This window comes from Mrakia frigida, assembly GCF_051309035.1.
Source record: "Mrakia frigida strain ATCC 22029 unplaced genomic scaffold BDY24scaffold_19, whole genome shotgun sequence".
Taxonomy (NCBI): Eukaryota; Fungi; Basidiomycota; class Tremellomycetes; order Cystofilobasidiales; family Mrakiaceae; genus Mrakia; species Mrakia frigida.
Genome location: NW_027481262.1, coordinates 134,673 through 154,536, shown reverse-complemented (window position 1 = coordinate 154,536; position 19,864 = coordinate 134,673). Strand labels below are relative to the sequence as shown.

General features: G+C 53.8%; 8 protein-coding genes across 8 annotated transcripts; 5 read left to right on the top strand and 3 right to left on the bottom strand.

The window, feature by feature from the left end:
* Positions 1-627: 627 nt before the first annotated feature.
* BDY24DRAFT_435240 (uncharacterized protein) lies at positions 628-2,831 on the bottom strand (the record flags this gene model as incomplete). Its single annotated transcript, XM_076644169.1, has 10 exons — positions 2,456-2,831; positions 2,217-2,331; positions 2,042-2,142; positions 1,894-1,979; positions 1,738-1,795; positions 1,415-1,651; positions 1,219-1,347; positions 1,122-1,144; positions 741-1,016; positions 628-666 (listed from the first exon to the last, which is right to left on the bottom strand). Exons 1-10 carry the CDS (start codon positions 2,598-2,600, stop codon positions 628-630), a joined length of 1,209 nt encoding a protein of 402 aa, XP_076495747.1. The 5' UTR covers positions 2,601-2,831.
* A 106-nt stretch (positions 2,832-2,937) lies between these two features.
* BDY24DRAFT_352376 (MFS general substrate transporter) lies at positions 2,938-6,134 on the top strand (the record flags this gene model as incomplete). Its single annotated transcript, XM_076637736.1, has 17 exons — positions 2,938-3,362; positions 3,435-3,534; positions 3,615-3,687; positions 3,820-3,832; positions 3,915-3,960; positions 4,093-4,158; positions 4,225-4,317; positions 4,399-4,518; positions 4,602-4,661; positions 4,731-4,755; positions 4,818-4,992; positions 5,065-5,173; positions 5,259-5,333; positions 5,422-5,443; positions 5,528-5,655; positions 5,733-5,782; positions 5,872-6,134. The coding sequence occupies exons 1-17, from the start codon at positions 3,203-3,205 to the stop codon at positions 6,132-6,134; spliced, it is 1,578 nt and encodes a 525-aa protein (XP_076495746.1). The 5' UTR covers positions 2,938-3,202.
* Positions 6,135-6,255: 121 nt separating this feature from the next.
* MND1 (Mnd1p) lies at positions 6,256-8,291 on the bottom strand. Its single transcript, XM_076640857.1, has 10 exons — positions 8,266-8,291; positions 8,153-8,190; positions 7,991-8,073; positions 7,848-7,877; positions 7,682-7,716; positions 7,390-7,548; positions 6,939-7,098; positions 6,766-6,849; positions 6,653-6,670; positions 6,256-6,481 (listed from the first exon to the last, which is right to left on the bottom strand). The coding sequence occupies exons 1-10, from the start codon at positions 8,266-8,268 to the stop codon at positions 6,471-6,473; spliced, it is 621 nt and encodes a 206-aa protein (XP_076495745.1). The 5' UTR covers positions 8,269-8,291; the 3' UTR covers positions 6,256-6,470.
* A 1,259-nt stretch (positions 8,292-9,550) lies between these two features.
* BDY24DRAFT_84604 (uncharacterized protein) lies at positions 9,551-10,752 on the top strand. The gene is made up of 3 exons (XM_076645186.1): positions 9,551-9,745; positions 9,846-9,964; positions 10,190-10,752. Exons 1-3 carry the CDS (start codon positions 9,676-9,678, stop codon positions 10,607-10,609), a joined length of 609 nt encoding a protein of 202 aa, XP_076495744.1. The 5' UTR covers positions 9,551-9,675; the 3' UTR covers positions 10,610-10,752.
* Positions 10,602-12,852, top strand: BDY24DRAFT_341660 (3',5'-cyclic nucleotide phosphodiesterase; the record flags this gene model as incomplete). The annotated part of the gene is made up of 7 exons (XM_076637452.1): positions 10,602-10,905; positions 11,026-11,087; positions 11,178-11,420; positions 11,518-11,632; positions 11,720-12,039; positions 12,114-12,315; positions 12,404-12,852. The coding sequence occupies 7 exons, from the start codon at positions 10,602-10,604 to the stop codon at positions 12,850-12,852; spliced, it is 1,695 nt and encodes a 564-aa protein (XP_076495743.1).
* Positions 12,853-13,619: 767 nt separating this feature from the next.
* Positions 13,620-15,052, top strand: BDY24DRAFT_415955 (uncharacterized protein; the record flags this gene model as incomplete). The annotated part of the gene is made up of 6 exons (XM_076643519.1): positions 13,620-13,683; positions 13,794-13,824; positions 13,968-14,044; positions 14,139-14,224; positions 14,320-14,510; positions 14,575-15,052. The coding sequence occupies 6 exons, from the start codon at positions 13,620-13,622 to the stop codon at positions 15,050-15,052; spliced, it is 927 nt and encodes a 308-aa protein (XP_076495742.1).
* A 346-nt stretch (positions 15,053-15,398) lies between these two features.
* On the top strand, positions 15,399-17,559 carry BDY24DRAFT_84471 (SDR family oxidoreductase). The gene is made up of 11 exons (XM_076645185.1): positions 15,399-15,561; positions 15,670-15,771; positions 15,853-15,886; positions 15,983-16,068; positions 16,147-16,268; positions 16,380-16,522; positions 16,601-16,681; positions 16,768-16,784; positions 16,870-17,002; positions 17,100-17,186; positions 17,280-17,559. The coding sequence occupies exons 1-11, from the start codon at positions 15,517-15,519 to the stop codon at positions 17,483-17,485; spliced, it is 1,056 nt and encodes a 351-aa protein (XP_076495741.1). The 5' UTR covers positions 15,399-15,516; the 3' UTR covers positions 17,486-17,559.
* A 74-nt stretch (positions 17,560-17,633) lies between these two features.
* On the bottom strand, positions 17,634-19,352 carry ARA2 (D-arabinose 1-dehydrogenase (NAD(P)(+)) ARA2; the record flags this gene model as incomplete). Its single annotated transcript, XM_076643518.1, has 5 exons — positions 17,634-18,211; positions 18,306-18,527; positions 18,646-18,839; positions 18,936-19,093; positions 19,245-19,352. 5 exons carry the CDS (start codon positions 19,350-19,352, stop codon positions 17,634-17,636), a joined length of 1,260 nt encoding a protein of 419 aa, XP_076495740.1.
* Between the last annotated feature and the right edge of the window lie 512 nt (positions 19,353-19,864).

Genomic DNA, 19,864 nt, shown 5'->3' with positions numbered 1-19,864 from the left:
TCTCCGGATACAAGCTGGTCAGATTTTCATTGGGCTACAGGGATTGAAGGAGGGCAGGAGGGCGGCGAACCAAATCAAGGTCTGGGGTCAGCGAAAAGCGGATAGAGAAACGCAGGCGAGAGGATTTGCGAACAAAATTGAGGAGGAGATGACCAGAAGCTCGAAGTCGACATACGAGTGCTAAGGAACCAAAAGAGGATGGGGGTCAAGCCGGAGACGCGATTTCCGGTCCAGTGTTTGTGATTCGAAGGACGCGTCGGTCGAACGTTCTGAGGCCTGTTCTTCCCTCCTTGACGTGATCAGATCTAAGCACTTGTAGAGGCCTATCACGCTTCTTTTGTCGAAGTCGAAGAGAGCTCGATCTACAGATAAATGTGGTAAAGAAGCTCGAGCCGGATCAAGGATTCTCATCTTACTTTTCCAAATCCTTTCTCTCTCTTCCTTCCTTCGCAACTTCTACCTCTACGAACTCTCTGAATTCCGCTTCATTTGCACCTGAGTACCAATCAGACGCTGGCTCCCCCTTCTCAAACATTTCACGGCCTCAATCTCGGTTCGCGTCGCTTTCGGGACGCGTTCGTGAACGAAAGATCATCCTTCGACATCGAAAGGGAAAACAGTTTCAACTCAAACGAAGTATTCAACTTTCCTTCCAAGAACCTCTTCCTGTGAGAGCACGCGAAAAGATGGAGAGAGGAAACGTCAGCGGGCTGCCGACAGCTACGAGGAAACGAGCTCACCTCAACCCTTCCAGCACCAGCGGGAGACCTCTTGTCATCGTAAAGCTCGTGTCCCGTCCTTCTGATCCTCTCCTCGAGCCATTCCTTCTGGGTGGGAGCTCTCCCTCCCTCATCAATTCGAGACTGGAACGCGTTCTTCCCCTCCCTCTGAACCAAAGGAGACTCGGCAATGGCGTTGAGTTCGACGCCGGGGGAAGCTCGAGCGAAGTGGATGGAGATGTAGCGGATAATGTCGTTCTGGTCGGAAGGAGGTCGGATGACTCGGTGTCGCGTTGCCTGAGGAGGGAGGGAAGAGAAGTGAGGCGAAGGAGGGACGGTGAAAAGGAAGGTTCAGAGTCCAGCATTTCGAAAGACGAGAGAAGGAGAGAAGGTGTCACTCACTTTGAGAACCCCGCCGCTGAGGACTAGAAACAAGAAAGAAGAGATGGATGAGCGTCGAGAGACGGGTCGCGGAGAGACGAAGGAAAGCAACACTTACAGTCCAACGCGTCGGCAACGTTCACAACTACTGCACCGGGTACGTGCTTGACCCATTTCCACTCGTTGTGGGGAGTGAGGACTTGGAGTGCTGAGATAGGCTGAGAGAAGAGGAGCGAAACGGTGTTGTCTGTGAGAACTCGAGGTCAGCTTTAGTTTCCTTCTCTCCGCTCTCAACTCAAACGTCTGGGACTCACAATCAGTATGTCCTTTACTCCATATTCCCTCCGTAGCCTTATCCTCCTCGTCGTTCCTCGGGAAGTAGGCCATGTACCGCTGACAGGCGTTTCCGATCGGATCTTCATGGCCGTGAAGCTTCCAGAGCGCGTCTTCGTCGAGTTCGAGAACGAGAGAGATGATCTTGAGGATTTTCTTGACAATGTGGTTGTAGGTGTAGTCAGAGAAAGCTCGAATCTCGGGGAGGAAGGGAAGGACTGAAGACGAAGAAAGGGAAGACAGAGGTCAGCGTGGGCGAGGCAGATCGCTCGCTCGAGGAAGAAAGAGAGAGACGAAGGCGAACCTGCAGGGTGATGCTCCGATGAGGTTCCATGGAAGGACGGAGTCTCGAAGTTGTAGTGCTGAAGAGGGGAAGAGGGACAGAACGAGGGAGAAGTCAGTTTCCGCGTCGTCTCGAGATCTACTCGGCGAAAAAGAAGAAATGGGAGAGAGTACCGACCTCGATGTTGTCTCGGACTCCATCTCGCGACCAAACTCCTCTGAGCTTGTATCCCCTGTAGCTTCCTTCACTCAGCTTTGCAGCATCTGAAGGGAGAGAGTGAGAATCGAAAAACTCGAACGGTTCTGACGCTTCGAGTCGAACTCACAAGGAAGCTTCTCATCCTCCGGGATTCCAGTGATGAGATGCTGAGCGATAGCTAAATGTCGTTCGAGAGTTTCTTGTGGAATTCCAGTTCCTACGACGTACCTAGGGGGAAGCAAAGAGGAAGAAGAGAGTGAGCGTCTCGCCATGGATGATCTTCGAGGAGAGCTCGAGCTCACAAGAAGCCGTCCGTCGAGAGGGCTCGTTTGGCAAGAGCGATGAGATCAGCACGGACCGAAGGCGAAGGGTTGTCGAGGAGCTTGAGATCGATGGTCTCGAGGGAAGCCCACTCGACTGGAAGAGAGGAAGAGAGGAGAGGGGGAAGACGGAGGTGAGCGAGCTTCTCTCTCTTCCAGCGATCCCACTCAACTCCACAGTCTCTCTCTAATAAATGAAAAGACATCAGTTGGTCACTCACGATTCTGCTTTGTCTCTGGAGGAGCGACCCAAGGAGCAAGGTAAGGCAGATCGGAAGCCGAGGGCTGAACGATGGGGAGGTGGTGTTGCTGTTTGAGAGTCGCTGGAGGGGTAGGAGCGGAGGTTTCAGAAGCGATAGGAGACATGGTGGGCTTCTTGACTGCCGGGTGATGGGTGGAAGGTATGACTGAGGAAGCAGGAGCGAGGGCAGGACCATGAGGGGGGGAGCACGTCTTCTTCCTCCCTCCTCCCTCATCCCGTCCTCGGAGGAGGCCGCGTTCCGTTTAACCCGACAATCGATCATCAAAGAGACCTTCAGGATGGCCTCATCAAGTAGACGGTGAGCTAAATAGGGCTCAAGGAGGTTTGGGGAGAGACGCTGGTGGAGGAAAAGGAGAGAAGGAGGAAGGGTCGAGCTCACACTTTTCGATTTCATCGATCTGAGCTCGACGTCCCCTTCCTTTCTCCCAGATCCCAACGTCCATCTTCCCTTTTTCTCGAGCTGACAGTCTTATCTCGGATGATCGGCTGCTCCTCCGAAGAGGACAGATGTGGCAAAGGCTCAAGGATACGAGGAGCTATATCGCCTTCGACTCGCTCTCCCTAGGCTTGTCTTGCTGACCGCACGCCATCCTCACTGAAGATCGTCCCTTTTCTTCTGTCTTCAGCTTGAAGGCCGGAAAAGATCAACAGCTATCCCTCCGACCACTACCGCTACCACTACCACCTACACTTTCCACTCTTCAAGATGTCTGGACCCCTCGCCAACGAGGAGGAGAAGCGGGCTTCCGACTTCTCTTCTCCTCCCGAATCTCTTCAAGAGCACTCGCCCTACGTCCTCGAGCCACCTCTCGCGAAGATACCTTGGTATGGATACGTCTGGGATAGTTTTTCAAAGCCCCCAGAAGGTAAGGCTTCCCTATTTCGTTCGAGTTGCGACCATTGCTGACCTCTTTCTTGCCTCTCTCCTTTCCTCTCAGAACGACGGTTCCTCATGAAACTGGACATGACCCTCCTCGTATTCTCCGTCCTCGGACTGATAATGAGATACATTGATCAGTCTAATCTCAACTCAGCTTTGTGAGCTCATTACCTTTCGAGCAGACCGAACTTCTCGTCGACTGAAAACCCCTCGTTCCTCCCTTCTTCGTTCTCCTCAGCGTCTCGGGCATGAAGGAAGATCTCAACATGTATGGATTGCAACTGAACTATGCCCAGACCTGCTGGACGGTTGTGAGTTCAGATCTGGGCGAGGGGGACGGAGAGCGAGAAAAGGTCGAAGGACTTCGAGACGCGTCGAAGCTCCGAAAAATGTCTGAGAACTGATACCGTCTCCTCTCCGCCGTTCTTATACCTCCCTTTCAGGGCTACGTCATTGGTGAGCAGAGTCTCCGCCCGCTCAGAAATGCAGCAGAAGCCGCAAATGACGCTGACCTTCCTTCTGTTCTTTTACTTCCCAGGCCAAGTTCCTACTACCATGCTTCTCAATCGACTTAGTCCCCACTAGTAAGTGCCCTGCAGCCTTCTCCTCCCGTTCAAGGGACTCCTTTGTTGATGAAGCGTAGTCGAAGAGACGCGTCGACCACATCTCCTTTCATCACTGGTTCAGCGGCTGATCTCCTTCCTTCTCTTTCGCAGCGTCATCTTCGGGCTCGAGTTCGGATGGTCCATTCTCACTTTAGGAACAGGTTTCATCAACAACTAGTGAGCTCTGACCTTCCCAAGCTCGTTCTCTCGATCGTCCTCCCTGACCTTCTTCTGCCTTGTCAGTCACGCCCTTTACGCGATTCGGTTCTTCGTCGGAGTGTTCGAGAGCGGTTACTATCCCGGACTACTTTTCCTGATTGGAAGCTGGTACAACAAGTGAGCTCTCTCACTTACCTCCCCTTCGTTCGAGAACGACGCTGATCACTCGCCTTTCTCGCTTTTGCATTCTTTCTTCAGGGGAGAGCTCGCCAAGAGAAGCAACATCTTCCAAGCTGCTACGGCTGGAGGTACTTTGATAGGAGGAAACCTTTCTGGTGGTATCTACAGCGCTTTGAACGGAGTTCTTGGTCGACCTGGGTGATTGCTTCGTCTTTTCATCGAACGCGTCGCATCAATGTCGAACTGACGGAAGACTGTTGTCCGTTCTGTATCACCTTCAGATGGAAGTGGATCTTTATTATCGACGCAGCTATTTCTCTTCCAGTTGCCATCGGTGCTTTGTGAGTCTCCCTTCTTGATGAAGAGGTGGGACGAGACCTGAGAAGCTGAGCCTTCCCTTATCGCTTCAGCTTCTTCATTCCTGACCTCCCAAGCGTGAGTTTAGTATTCGATATTTTGCAGAGGAAGTGAATACTGACCTTCTTCTTTCACTACAGAACATCCGTCCTTCCTGGATCTTCTCCGCTCGAGATATTGAGATCGGAAAGGCTCGAATGAAGGCTGCTGGTCGTGAAGGACCGAAGGCTGGCTCCTTCAACCTCAAGTTCTTCCTCGACATCTTCAAAACCTGGCATATCTGGGTCTTCACCATCGCCTACTCGCTTTACATCTGTTCGTATCTTCCTTCCCGCCTTCGTCCCCTCTCGATCGCTGATCTCGCTCTTCTTCTCTCTCCTCCTTCAGTCTCTCAGGGACCGCAGCAGTCGATGGCCTTCTGGCTCAAGTACAGTGGCAAAAACGGAAACCCTGGATCTGTTTACACTGTTCCTCAGATAAACTACTACCCTTCTGGGTGAGCATCGTTTCTGCGTCGCGTCTCGATCCCTCGCCGGCTTGTTCCTTTCCGACGTTTGACCTCCCTTCTTTCCTCTTCTCAGAATCTGGACCGTCCAGATCCTTTCAGCGTTGGGTTTCGCTTGGCTCTCGGACTCCGTGCTCAAAGGTCGAAGATGGTACGCACGCTCCGTCCCTCTTCCTCCCTTCGTCGTGTCGAGCGACGTGTCTTTTGATCTCTCATCCCACATCTTCTTATTCGTCCAGGCCGCCTCTCATTTTTGTCACCGTTCGTTACTTCTCTTAAATCTAGCTCTTCGAGTCCGACTTCATCTCTAACTGGGCTGGGCATCGTTCGTTCTTCTCGTTCCAGGTCTGGCACGGAATCGCCTGCGCCTGGCTCGCCGGTTCTCCTCTTTATCAGACCAACAGAGTCCCTCGATGGGTTGCCTACTATCTCACCGGAGTCGTTAACTGCACTCCTGGCCTTCTCTACGCTTGGTTCGTGCGCCGATGCCTCTTTCGACGCGTCTCGCTCGAAGCTGACCCGTCTCTCGTCGCTTCACTCCTCTTCTCAGGTGCAGCGAGATTCTCCGAGGCTCTTCAGAGAAGCGAGGGATTGTCATGGGTGAGTCTTTCAACCTCTTCGCCTTACAATCTCGTTCATCTCACCCCCGTCTGATCCGTTTCGTTCCCTCCTCTCCCTCTTGCTCTCAGGCACCTTCAACTCCGTCGCCTTCAGCTTCAACGCCTGGCTCCCTCTCCTGCTCTTCAAGCAAACCGAACAACCTCGAGTCCTCAAAGGAACCATCGCGTCAGCGGTTGCGCAGATCTTCCTCGTCGGGACTTTCTTCGCGATTTTGTACCTTTCAACGAGGGACGAGAAAGCTGCTGCGAGGAGGGCTGAGGGGGAAGGGTTCGCTGTTGGAGGTTCGACTGGAGGAGGTGGGGAAGGAGAGAAGAGGGGGTTGGCAGCTTAGATGTTGAGAGGGGGGGAGGGAGAGGGACTGGACGAGAGGGAGAGAGAGGGAGGGCTTCGGATTCGTCCTTTTGGGTCTCGTTGACTGAGTTTTGCGTCGCTACATACTAGGACGGTTGAAATCTCCAGAGAAAAATCATCGAGATATTGTAGCGTGAAAGGCTAGGGAAAGATTCGGGAGGTTGAAAGACGTAGGCGAGAGAGAGAGGAGAGAGAGAGAGCCAAATCGAAAATGTCGAAAGCGTCGAAGGATGAGATGATGAGGGATGAGATGAGGTTCCGTCGTCGAGTCCAGCCCGCAGAAGAGAGCGAGATCGAGATCGAGATCGGGGTTCGTTCAGCTGTAGTCTGTAGCAGCGAAAAAGGGAGGGTCGAGTAGAGAAAAGGGAAGAAGGAGAAGAACGAGAGAATGGTCGAGAGGCAGGTCAATCCGGTTCTCGATTAACGAGACGCGACGAGAGCGAGGGGAAGGAAGGGAGTCGAGATGAGCGAAGGTCGAGGTCGAGTCTCAGCCCTTACCTTCTTCCCAAGTCGGACCTATCGTCGGGAATGGAAAGAAAGCGAGGTTTGAGAAGGAGATCAGCGAAGGGAGTTCGACTCGAGGAAGAAAAGGGGAGCGAGAGGAAACGAACCAATATCGAACAACCCCTGCCTCAACGCCTCCTCCTCCATTCCGTATCTGTTCTTCGCCCATCCCATAGCAATCAGGACGTTCTCTTCGTTCCCAACCGAGCCCAAACGAAACCGAGAAAGAGTCAGCTTCAATTCAACTTTGACGTCCTCGACTCGAACGAACGCAACTCACCAGTCCACCTACAAGCCTCCTGCTTAGCAATCCTCCCAGCTTCAACCTTCTCCTTGTAGAGAGCAGGGTCGGCATCTCCGTATCGAGCGAGTTCGGCTTGGTAGGACTGGGAGAGGGAGGTGAGTTGAGCGTGTTCGACGAGGAGGGAGGTTCGGTGGTCCTGTGGGGAAGAAAGAAGAGAGGTAGGGGAGGGAGGTCAGCGATGCGAGTGGAGATAAGTGATGTAAGAATGAGTGTGTGATGGAGTTGAGACGTCGAGGAGAAACGAAAGAAGAGAGGGAACGAAACGACGCTCAGTGCATGCGCGTCGTGGGCTGTCTCTCACCTCTCTCCTCTCCTTCCACTGCTTCACTCCCTCAACCTCATCCTTCGACCCCTTCACCCACCCAGATCTCCCTTCCCTTCTAAGCTCAACGCTTCCAAACTCCCCCAAACTTCCCCAAGCACTCACCTCCTCCTCCCTCCCTCGTCTCAACCCCTCCACCATCTCCTCCAACGCCTGAATCCTACTCTGCTCCTTTGCGAGTTCTGCCTTCTTCGCATTGAGAGCGTTGGTCTTGACGTTGGTAACCGAGGAAGGGAAGGCCCAGAAGTAGTTGCTTGTTCCGATCTGAGGGTGGAACGAACGAAGGAGGGAGGAGGGAGGGAGGGAGGAAGCCAGAGGTGAGCTTTGTGCGATGGAGAGAGATGGATGGATGAAACGGGAAAGAAAGAAAGGAGGGAGAAAAGAGGTAGAAACATGCCTTGTCGAACTGAGCTGAATCGTCGTCGCAGAGTTCTTCGTGAGGGTGGATGGGAGGAAGGAGAGAAGGAGGGGAGGGAGAGGTCAGCTCGAGCTTCGACTCACCCTTTTGAGCTTCTGAGAAGCACCTGAAGCCCCAAAGAGAGAGAGAAAGGTTTGAAACGAACCTTGGAGGACATCCTTGACGCTCTGGGAGACTGTTCTCGTCGATCCGCGACGCAGAGATGTAGGAAGGAAGAGGTGGCGAAGAAGGGAGGAAGGGATGGTGAGCTTTTGACTCGCTTCCTCCCGTTCGAAGAGGTCGGCGAACCTATTCCCTTCATCTTTGGAGCGAGTTTCTCGAGTTCCTTGAGTTGATAGAAATCTCGAGTTTCGTGGAGGAGTTCCAAGAGTCTGAAGGAGGAGCAAAGGAAGGTCAGAACGAGAAGGAAAGGAGGAGGGAGGAGAGAAGACGTCTCGGAGCTGAGCTCACTTTGTCTTCTTGTCTGCTGCACTCAATCCTCGTTTGGACTATACAGCATTCCAAAGGGAAAGCGAGGAGGGTGAGTCTGAGAGAGAGCGGAAGAAGTAGGAAAAGAGTCTCACCATCTTCTGAAAGGTGATCGTGAGGGTTCAAAGACAACAAAGAAGGATCGAAAGCGACGCGTCCAAACCGGTCAAACATGAGCTCTGTTCTTTCCTGACCGTTGTTGACCTGTCCTGTTTCTATCTCGCTTATAGCTCGTTACTAGAGCATCGGATAGCCGGAAGGAAAAACGTGCAAGATATACCCGCACGTTTCTCCTCGCTCGTGCTGTCGTGTTCGTCGTCAAGGGGCGAGGGCTGAACGGTTGAGTTTTCTCTCTCTCTCTCTCGCTTCCTTCTTCCGTTCGGTAGGAGTCTCCGGTATGAAACTCTATATTATCCTTAGCTCGTCTCCCTTTTCTCTCTGGAACTTGAGAGGCTTATCAAAACTTGTTTTGGAATGCCATGTGGGGCGGGGACCTCTTTTCTGTCTCTTGAGGGAGAGCCAGAAGGGGATGATCGCTTCCTTTCGCTCATCGTCCACCTTCCGTCCTTCGTTCTCATCTCCTCCTTCTTCTTCTTCTTCTTGGACCCTTCCCTCCCATCAAAACCACCACCATCCAACCCTCGGAATCAAAACTCCTCCTCGCCTGTCCTCTCGCTCCGAACCGGTCTCTCTCGGACGATGGCCTCCTCGCCTCTTTCTTCCCACCTCTTCCTTCAGCCGCCCTCCTCCTCTCCGAATTCTTCCCTCCTCGTCACTGCTGCTGGCGGTCCTGCTCTGTTCATCGGACTCGTCGTAGCTCCCGCTTCTCGAGCTCTTCCTCTCGCTCTCTCCTCGGCTCCCTCTCAGCCCTCTCCTACTCCCTCGACCCCTTCCTCTCCCAACGGAACCCCTCCTCAGTCGTTCTCGACTCTGCCAGGAACAACGTCTCCTCACCCTACCTCGCCTTCCATCTCAGCCTTCGGAACCAAATCTACAAGTTCAACAGGGAGGAATTCTTCAGGAAGGAGGTCCTCAAAGAGACCGTCGACTTCGAACGCTGTTCTCGCTCAGAGTGCAGTCCCAGATGGAACCAAACTCTTGACCTTGACTCAAGCGATCAAGGCAGGAAGAGCAGCAGGTAAAGCTGATATCAACAATATTCTACTCTCCCTTCTGTATTCTCTACTGACACTCTCTTCGCTCTTCTCCTTCGCCTCCTTTCAGTCACCACCTTTCGTTCCACTTCGGACGTGATCGACCATCTCGCTCAACCGATCTCTCCCGCCTCCTCTTCCTTCAACGCTCCTCCTCTGTCGACTGCACCCTCCTCAACTACAACCAAACCCTCCGACCTCCCCATCGTCGTCTTCCTCCCTCTCAACGATCTCTCTTCAGCGCTCGTTTACGCAGCAAACGTCCTCCGAGAGGCGAAGCACACTCCTACGGCTCTCTGCTTCGAGGAGGACTACGTCTCGCCCTCCGAGAAGATCGAGATCGCTGTAGCGATGTCCCTCGAGGGAATCAGAACTGTATCTAAGGATGCGAAGGTCAGGGAGAAGGGAGTCGTGATTGTCGGTGAGCAGCGTCCATCCTTTTCCGTCCGAGCTCGAATCGGTTTCGAGAGTTCTGATCGAAATCTCCTTCTGTTTTCGTTTTTCGTTTCGTTTTTCAACAGCCTACTCAGCAAGCTCAAGCCTCCCCGTCGAGATCATCAAACGATGCGAACGAGCAGGAGCGGATCTCGTCGTCTGCAGCCCGTACCAGACGGACACTTTGCTCGAGCGGATTCAAAACGTCAGTCCGTCGAGTCTCACCTCCGACCTCTCTTGGGCACACCCTCCTCCCCTTCCCCCAGATATTATTCGTAGTCGTTGGCGGCGTCACGAAGCCGAGGAGCCCAGCTTTGCTCCTCGGTTAGATCGGTTTCACCCGCCGTCGTCTCGAATTCGATCTCCTCAAACTGACCTTTGTTTCTTCTCCTCACCTCTCGTTTGGTTTCTCTTTGTTCGCTCACTGAAGGCCATCCTCAACACCCAAGCCCACCCTAAACGCACCTCCTCCCTCCGTCTCGACACCCCTTCCATCTCCTCCACCGGTTCGCCTCGTCCAGCACCTCAGGATCTCCTCACCCTCTCGGACCTGTCCGCCCCGTTCGCCAACCTCTGCGACGTGATCGTTCTTCCCGAGGAGAACGTTTCGCCTTCGACAGCGAGGAGGGCGAGTGTCGATGGCGTGGGGATGTCGATGACGTTGAGTAGGAGTGGGTTGGGGGTCGAGGGAGAGGATGGAGAAGGAGACGGTCAGGAGGAGGGAGAGGGAGGAGCGGGAGGGGAGAGGAAAGGACCGAGTAGGATCTTTGCCGAGTTGGTGGCGGAGATGCATCTGCAGGTGAAGATTGCTATCGATGTCAAGATGGAGGAGGAGGGTGGTGATGGGTGAGTTTTTGGGTTGCCTTTCGTCGACGCGTCGAGAGCTCTCCTCGTTCGTTTCGAGATCTGACCACCTCTTCCTCTCTTTTTCCTCTCCTCTCCTCCGTATCCTCCCCTTTCCTTCTCACCCTCTTTTTCTCCCACTCCCCTTCTCCCTTCTCAGCGTCCTCGGTCCGATCCCTCTCCAACAACGAAACGAGCTCATCAACCACCTCGCAGGATGGAGCTATCGACCTTACGTTCTCTCGCAGGACGACCTCTTCCGCTGCAACTGCCTGCTGTTCGAGGCCACGCTTTCAATCGAGGGTATTTGGGAGCTGGATATCGATCAAGGTAAGCGTTGCTGCCCTTCTTTTCAAGCAAAGACTCGAACGACGCTGACCCCGAATCTTCGTTTTCTTCCCTTCGACCGAAACGAAAACACAGACCAGATCAAACGCTTCCTCTTCTCCGTCAAGTCTCTCTATCACTCTCCTAACCCTTACCACGTTCGTACCTTCGCCGTTCTATCAACTTCAACCTCCCAACCGAAACTCTTTCTGAGACGCGTCTTTCTTGCTTTCCTTCGATCAACACAGAACTACACCCACGGCTCGGACGTCCTTCAAGCCACGTACTCCTTCCTCGTCGCTCTCGGAGTCGCCCCACCCATCTCTACCCTGCTCGGAACCAAGGGAACGAGACCCGCTCAGCCTTGGAAACGACCCTCGACCACTCACGGACGAGCAGCAGAGGTGCTGAGACCTCAGGACGTGTTGACGTTGATGATCGCTGCGATTGGACATGATGGTGCTCATCCGGGGTTGAGTAACGCTTTCTTGGTGAGTGCTCGAGCATTTCTTCGTTTCTTCGCTGGTCGGGAGAACTTCCCGAGCTGACCTCTGCCTCGTCTCTCCCTCGCCTCGCCTCGACCCTCAGAAAAACGCCAAAGCCCCCCTCTCCCAAGTCTACGAAGACAAATCCGCTCTCGAACACCTCCACTGCATTCTCGTCGTCTCCCTCCTCAAGAAACACGGCTTCGGCTGGCTCTTCGGTTCCTCCTCCCACTCCGACCCAGCAGCACCAGACGACGACACCCACCTCGACCAAACCTCCTCCCGACCTCTCCCCTCGCTCTCAGCGGAAGCCAAAGCAGCGAGAGCTGCCGTGGTGGATTTCAGGAAGTTGCTGTTTGGCACGATTCTGGCGACGGATATGAGCATGCATTTCGGGTGGATGAGCAGTTTGGTGGAGATGGGGGAGCAGGGAGGGATGGGAGTGGGAGGGTTGAGTTTGAGTGAAGGGGCGAAGGAGAGGTTGGCGGGGAAGGATAGGTTGATGGTGCTGCAGGCTTTGATGAAGTGTGCGGATATCAGTAATCCTGTGAGTCGCCCCGTTTCTCTTTCTTTTCGTTTCTTCTTCGAGAGGATTGGGAGCTCGACGCGTCGAAGCTCGAACGCTGTTTCGTCTCTCGAAGCATATCGCTGACTCTCTTCCCTCCCTTTCTTCTCCCTTTCTTGTTTCGTTATCTGTAGGCTCGACCGGTGGATATATCAGAGTACTGGTCCTCCGCTCTCCTCGACGAATGGCATCAGCAAGCGACGCTCGAAATCGGACTCGCTCTCCCCGTCTCGGTCGTGAAGCATGCCGATGCTGGTCTTCAAGCGAAAGGACAGATCGCCTTCCAAGATCTCTTCGTCGCTCCTCTCTTTGATGCTACGGCTGTCGTCATGCCAGGTCCGTTCGAGCTCTCTCTCTCTCTCGTCTCTCTCTCGTCAACTCGAGCTCACTCTTTTCCTCCCCTTCATTTCCTCGATCAACCCAGAACTTTCCCCCTTCGCCGAACAATGCTCCTCCAACCGAGCTCTCTGGTTCGAACGACTCTCCAAACTCACCGCTCCCGACGCAACCTCCAAACCTCGCTCTCGACTCTCACCCACCTCTCCCGCCGCTCAAGCCTCCCCTCTCCCCTCCCACCCCGACGAGGACGTCGCTCCAGCCTTCCCCATCCCCTGCCCCATGAACTCGAGATACAGGAGTCTCTTCCCTCTCACCTTACCACCGGCGCTCATCGCTCTGCCGACATCGCCGTCGAGGGAGTCGTTCGAGAACGAGCAGCCGAACGGGAAATCGCTCCTCGGAACCCCAAGGCACCACGAGCATGTTCCGCAGAGAGAGTTGTCGGCTACGTCGCTGGCTGGAGCGAGAGGTGGAGAAGGGGCGGGGGCGTTGAAGGTCGCTTATGCTTCGGGGGAGGAGGCGAGGAGACGATGAGAGTCGTTCCTGGGTTTCTGGTCTTGGTTTTCGTTCTCGTCTCTTTTTCTTCGTTCTGCCTCACCCTTATTCTTTTCTGTTTTGCATATCTCTTCCTCCCTCTTCTCTTACCTACGCACCCACTCATTCCCTACACCGCTCCCTCTCTCTCTTCACTCCTTTGTTGTTTTCATACCTCCCTTCGTCTCCTCCCTCGTACTACACGCGACACCCATTCTCGATTATCTATCCACGCACGCACGCATACACACACACATACCCTCCAGTCTTTTCTACGACTTCATTCGCCTTCATCATTATCTTCTATATCCTCACTCACTCTCCTTTCCGGTTGTCTCGTCTCGCTCGCTCCCTGCTTCCCTCCTCGTTTTTCTTCCTTCGTTCCTCACGCACAACTTTCTTGACTCGACCCATGGTCTTTGCTGTCTCTCTGTCTTCTATCTTATATACGCAACGCCTCTGCTTCTGCTTCTTTCTCGAGCAGCAAAGCGAACGAGCCAACGAGACTCGACGCGTCCGACGACCTGTTTTTTTTGGGGGGTGAGCCTCACATCTTCAGTTCCCTCTCTTTACTGATCAACTCAGCGTATAGCTCACTCCTCCCTCCCTCTACCGTTTTACTTCGTCCCTATCGAAATTATCGTCCAGATCAAAGAAACGCGCAGCGTCGAAGTCGGAACCTCGTCGAGCTCAACCTTCCTTCCCTCCTCCCTCCCTTCAAACCGCCACCCATCAAAGAACGAACCCAACGCCGAGACGACATCAACATGGGAATATTCTACGACGAGATACCTTCGAAGCCGGACCTGATGGGTTGGATTGCGAAGCAGAGTCAGTTCGACTACAACGAAGAAGCGTTGAGCTCGCTCGACCTCGAGGGTTCCCTTCCTTCCCTCGTTCGAACTGACGCCCTCCTCTCCTCGACCTTCCACTTTGAGCAGAGATCTTCTTCGTTGGGACAGCTCCTCTATCGTAGGTTCCGTTCAATCCACTGCGTTTTTCTGCTTGATCTCGATCAGAAGGGGAGGTTTGGATCCAAGGACGAAGCGTTCGAGCTCGAGCTCACCCATCCCTCCTTCCTTTCCCTTTTGCATATCCTTCCCTCCCCCCTTCAGAGGCGACGGCAACGTCAACATCTCACCCAAGGGAACTGTAGGATCTTTCCACATCGCTGATTCCACCCACGTTTGGTGTGAGCTTTTCACCTCCTTTCGTGTCACGTCCTCACGACGTAGCTTCGACTGAACTCTCTCTCTCGACCTTCCGATCCCTTCTTTCTTTCTCAGACGAGGATCTCACCGGCTCAGGCTCGGAAACCATCGCTCACATTGAGGAGAACGAGAGGATCACTATCATGTTTGCGGCTTTCGAGGTGAGCTTCTCTTCTTTCCTTTCTTTGAGGTCGGGAAGCGAGAGGAGACAGAGGGCTGAACCCGCGACGCGTCGACGACGCTTCCCTTTCCTCAGGGTGCTCCCCGAATCGTTCGTCTTTTCGGTCGGGGGAAGTCCTACTTCCGAGGGTCACCAGAGTATGAATCCTATCTCCCTGAATCCGCAGGAAGGATGCCCGGGTCGAGAGCAGTCGTGGTTGTTGAGGTTTTGAGATGCTCGTCGACGTGTGGATTCTCGATCCCCTTCATGGAGTATCTGAAGGAGCGGTGAGTCTACATAATTATCGACTCTCCCTCGAGGTGGTGCTGAGATCTTCCATCTTTCGTTCAGGGAAACGCTGGACAACTGGGCTGCCAAAAAGGAGGTCGACACCCATTTCGAAGTCCCCTTGATCCTCCCTCCGACCAGCGACGAGAACCAAGAGGACACTCCTGCTTCAACAACTACCATACCAGCGAGCAAGAACGACCTCCGAGTCTACTGGGCAAGGGACAACTCTCATTCCATCGACGGTCTTCCTTCGCTCGGAACCTTCATCAACGACAGATCCTCTCCCCCCTCTAAATCCAAACGCTGCACCTCTTCTTCCTCACCATCCCATCCTCCATCCTTTCGCCTACCCTCGATAAGATCGGTCTTCTCGCACGCCGTCGTCGGAGGAGTCGTGGGAGGGTTGGTTTATGGATGGGAAGAGGGTTGGATCGACGTCAAGATGGCGGTCGGGCTGGTGGGAGCGACCGGCGCTTGGGTGGTAGAAACGATGGTCGGAGTACCGGTTCCAGCTCCTTGTTGTGCGATGGGAATGTGAGGGAGGGGAGGTGAGGAAGGGTTTAGGTCCGCTCGAGAGGTTGAGTCGGTCGACGCGACGTCGTTTCTTCCTTTCGCTCTCCGTTATCTCTATTTTGGGATCCTCAGCAGGTTTTTGCTATGTAGACAACTTTATATCTGGACCTGAGCTTTCGTCAGAGAGTTCGGTACTACCACGGAGAGCAGACAGCGATGGTTTGAGAGTTTTTGCGACGCGCCTTCCCTTTCCCCAGCTCACTTGCCCATCCTCTCCCACGTCCCATGACGTCTGATCTAGCTGTGGTCTATCTCCGGGTCTCGATCCTACGTATGCGCAGCTTCCCTGGTATGCTGACTCGAGCCACCGGCCAAAATCCCTCCACCCTGTTCCCCTCCACCTTCTTTCCCTCCTTCGAGATCCCTCTTTCACCTCCTTCACCACAAACCACCACAAGCACCCATTAACTTCAAAAACTTCATACCGAAATGCCCAACTCCTCTACTCCTCAACTCCCTTCTCCTGGATCGAAGGTAAGCTCCGGAAGTCGAACGCATCGAGTCCTTCACCTCCCTTTGCTCTTTCGACTCTGACCCTTCCCTTCCCTTCCTTTCAATCCTTTTGCTTTTTCTCAACTTCAGATCCTTCTCACTGGAGCCTCAGGATTCATCGCAGTTCATGTCGCTGCTCAACTTCTGAAGGACAGGTTCTCAGTTGTCGGCAGCGTTCGAACGGTTGCGAAGGTATCAGACTCCTCCCTTTCCTGTCCGTTGTCTTTTCTCACTTAATCTGACCCCCCCTTTCTGATTTTCGATAAATCGCAGGGAGACTACCTCAAGAACTTATTTAAAGGAAAGCGTGAGTGTCTCGTCACTTTCGTTGTTCACCTTCCTTTCTTCGCCCCCGTCTCGGGCGTTCCCCTCGTCGTCTGACTCTTATGTGTTCTCCCTCTAGCCTTTTCTTACGTTATCGTCGAAGATATCGGCAAGCCTGATGCCTTTGACGAAGCTGTTAAAGGAGTAGAGGGCGTCGTGCACACGGTCAGCAGTCGCGTTTCTCTTCTCAACCTTTCTTCTCGTCCCGTTGCTGAAAGCCCTATCTCGTTGCTGGTTCAACAGGCCTCTCCTTTTCACTGGAACGCTGCTTCCCTTGAGGAGTTGACTGACCCAGCTATCAACGGAACCGTGGGAATCTTGAAATCCGTCGCGAAGAACGGATCCAGCGTTCGACGCGTTGTGATGTGCGTCTCTCTTTCTTCCTCCTCACTGAGCTCCCAGAGAAGGAACACAGTTGAGAGATTTCTCTTCGCTGACGTTTTTCGCCTCGTTTTCAATATCGTTCGAACCTCCAGCACTTCATCCTGCGCCTCAGTCGAAGGACCTTTCTCCGGTCGACCTCCCCCCTACACCCTTACCGAAGACGATTGGAACCTCACCTCCGTTCCCATGTGCGAGAGAGATGGGGATCAAGCCAACAAGATCGTCATGTACTGTGGTGAGTCCCAACGGGCGAGGGTGATTTGACGCGTCGGCGGTTTTGACTGACCTTCGATTCCTCTCCTTCTTCGTGCAGCCTCTAAGGTTCTTGCGGAACGAGCAGCTTGGAAATTCATGGAGGACACGAAGCCGGCCTTCGATCTCACCGTCATCAACCGTACGTCGTGATCAGTCGAGCAGGGAAAATAGCGTCGAGTCGAGTGGACGTCGAAAAGCTCACGCGTTTCTTTTCTCGCCCTTCAGCTCCATTCGTCTTTGGGGTACGTAAAGGACGAGCTCTTTCAACAAAACGCTTCCTTTCAACCTTGCTGACAGTACGTCATCTTTGGTTCTCCTCTCCTGCAGCCCATCCTTCATCAGGTCGAAACCGAGGAGTCGTTGAACCAGAGCGTCGGGGTCTTCCACTCCGTCGTCAAGGGGACCAAGACCGAAGAGGATCTCCCAGGACCTATGGGGAGCTGGGTTGATGTCAGAGACGGTGAGTATTCTCGCGGTGTTCACGATACGAAAGCGTTCGAGCTTGTTCGAGGGACGCGTCTAGTTTGCTGATCGCTTCTTCGGCTTCTCCTTTTCAGTCGCTTTTGTTCATTCCAAGTCCCTTCTAGTCCCTGAGGCCGGAAACCAGAGATTTATTGTTTCTGCTGGAGAGTTCTGCGTTCAAGGTACGAGCCAGCTCGAACGTCCCGAAATGCAGGAGACGCGTCGCCGATCCAAAGTTTTCTTCTGACTTCCTTTGGTCTCACGTTTCCCATCAGACTGGACCGACTTCCTCCACGCAAATCACCCTTCCGTCCCCAACATCCCTCAAGGACAACCTGGAGGAGGAGAAGAAGTCTGCGACCCTGCGAAGGTTGCTCACTCGTCGGGAGACAAAGCCGCTCGAGTCTTGGGCGTCCAGTACATCTCGAAGGAAACCTGCTGGACGGATATGTACGATAGCATCAAAGCGAAGGGTTTCTAGGCTCTGCATTTGATGCCTCTCCCGAATTTGGGGTGGAGATATCTGCCGGAGAAGAGAGTGCGAAGCGCGAGATCGGATCCCGATCCATCTGTTTTCTTTTCCTTTTGGATTCAGACGACGAGAAGGCGTACAGAAAGATCATCAGACGTTACTTCGTCCAAGGACCACTCGGCCAACTCATATCCTGAACTCCGTCCCTCTCAAACACCTTCCTGAACTTCACCTCCGTCTCCTCCCTCCCCTTCTTCGCCTCCTTCCCTCCTTCTCCTCCGAGCCCATTGACCTCCCTCCAAACCCTCACTCCCTCGTGAACCTCTCCAACGTTTTTCCACCCGACAACAACAGGAACCTTCCTCCCTCCCTTCTCAACCTCCAAGTTTCGAACTCCAAACCCAAGCGCAAGATCAACCACTCCTCCCTCCTTCCCCCACTTTTCCTTCGCGAGATCGATAGCCTCAGCAGTTGACTTCATCAACTGAGGACTTCCCGTCCTAGCTGGGTGCCAGTTTGGGGGACCGGAGGGCGAGAGAAGACCCATGGAGAGTGGGGAGGCGGTGAGGATTCGAAGGTTGGGCGAGGTTTGGAGGAAGAGAGGGAGGTAGGAGGAGAAGGAGGTGTTGGCGAGGTTGGAGTGAGAGTAAGAGAGGAGGGAGGTGATTCCCGGAGTGGTGAGGGGGTTGGAGGCGAGAAGGCGAGAGAGGCGGAGGAGGACGGGAAGAGGGTAACCTTGGGAGAGGAAAGGACGCGACGCGAAGAGAAAAAGAAGGCAAATGAAATCAGAGGCAGCCGCAGATCGATAGAGATGGGATAGAGAACTCACCACTGATACCGATATCCTTTACGAGCCCTTCGTCTCGGAGCTTCATGAGAACTTGGAAAGCAGCGACGATTTTCTCGTCTCCCTCCCCAAGGATCTCGCCAGCTTGAGAGTCGAGGAGACCAGCTTCGGCTTGGAGTTTGGGATCGGAGAGGAAGTCGAGAGGTTTGTAGATTTTCTGGAGGCAGGCTTGAGGGGTGGCGACGAACTCGACGTCGTGGAGATCTGAGGAGGGGGGGGGAAGAGAAGGAGGAGGAGATGTTGAGCTCGGCGCTTTCCCTCCTCTCTCTCTCTCTCCTCCCCATCTCTTCTCTCTGAAGAAACGCAAGCAGATTGGACTCACAAACGACATCCAAGTATCCACAACCCAATCTCCTCAAACTCCTCCTTACGCTCGTCTCGATGTTCTCCGGCGAGTAATCGAATCCATCCCCAGCGTATCGACCGGTCTTGGTGATGACCTTGTAGCTCTCTCGAGGGTACTCGTCTTTGAGCGCTCGGAAGCAGTTTCCCAGGACGACTTCGGAAGGGTGATAGCTGTGAGATAGAACGAAGAAGGAACGGATCAAGCTCAGGTCTCGGTTGAAAAACGGGTCAGCAAAGAGAGAGGAGGAGGAGGAGGAGAGGACAAACTGAGGGGAAGTATCGAAGACGGTGACTCCATATCTCAGAGCGAGACGAACCATCCTGAGAGGCATCTCTAGGTCCTCCTTAGTAGTGGGAGGAGGAGCGTAGATTCCATAGCCAAGGGTAGCACATCCGACGGCGAGAGGAGACCATCCTTGAGCGTCCTGGAGAGGAGGAGGAGGAGGGGAAGGATCGGTGAGCTTGAGCTCAAATTGAACAGCATTTCGAGACTTCAGAGGTAGAAGGACCGATGAATACTCTCCTTTCCTGAGAGGAAAGAAAGAAGAAAGAGTTGAGGGTGGAGGATGAACGTACGGCAGGAACGAGAGGACCCAAAGGTAGATCCTCGGAGGTGTCGGTTGTGGAAGCAAGCTCGACGAAGGAGATAGAGGGTTCGGGAGCTGAAGGATGAGCGACGACCATGTTGAACGTCTTGAGAAGATAGCGTTGAGATGAGTGAGGGTGTGGAAAGTGAAGAGATGGAAAAGAGATGGCAGTTGAAGGAGGAAAGAAAGAAGAGAGGGCGAGCGAGCTCAAGTTCAGCCCGGAGGCGGTCGGATGGGACGGCGAACTCTCCGACGCGACGATCATTTTTTCGGTCGGTTCAGATCACGTCTGAAGCCTTCAGTGCCAGTGGAAGAACACACAAGAGGGAGAAACGAGCAAATCAGCTCCAGAGCTTGGGAATCGTAGGGGAAAAGAGAGAGAGCGCCATCCTCCGACCGAAATCTCCTTTTCCCTCCTCCTTCTCCCTTTAAACATCATCAATCGCCACCTCAGCTAGATCAGCCTTTCGTCTCTCTTGTCCCCATAGGCTCGTTCCATGACTTCAGCGTCTACCAGGATGATTCGGAGCTCTCTGGGTCTTTGGACGGAAGCTTGACCAGAGCTACGAAGAGCAGAAAGGTGAGCTCGCGATCTTTCTTTTCCCTCCT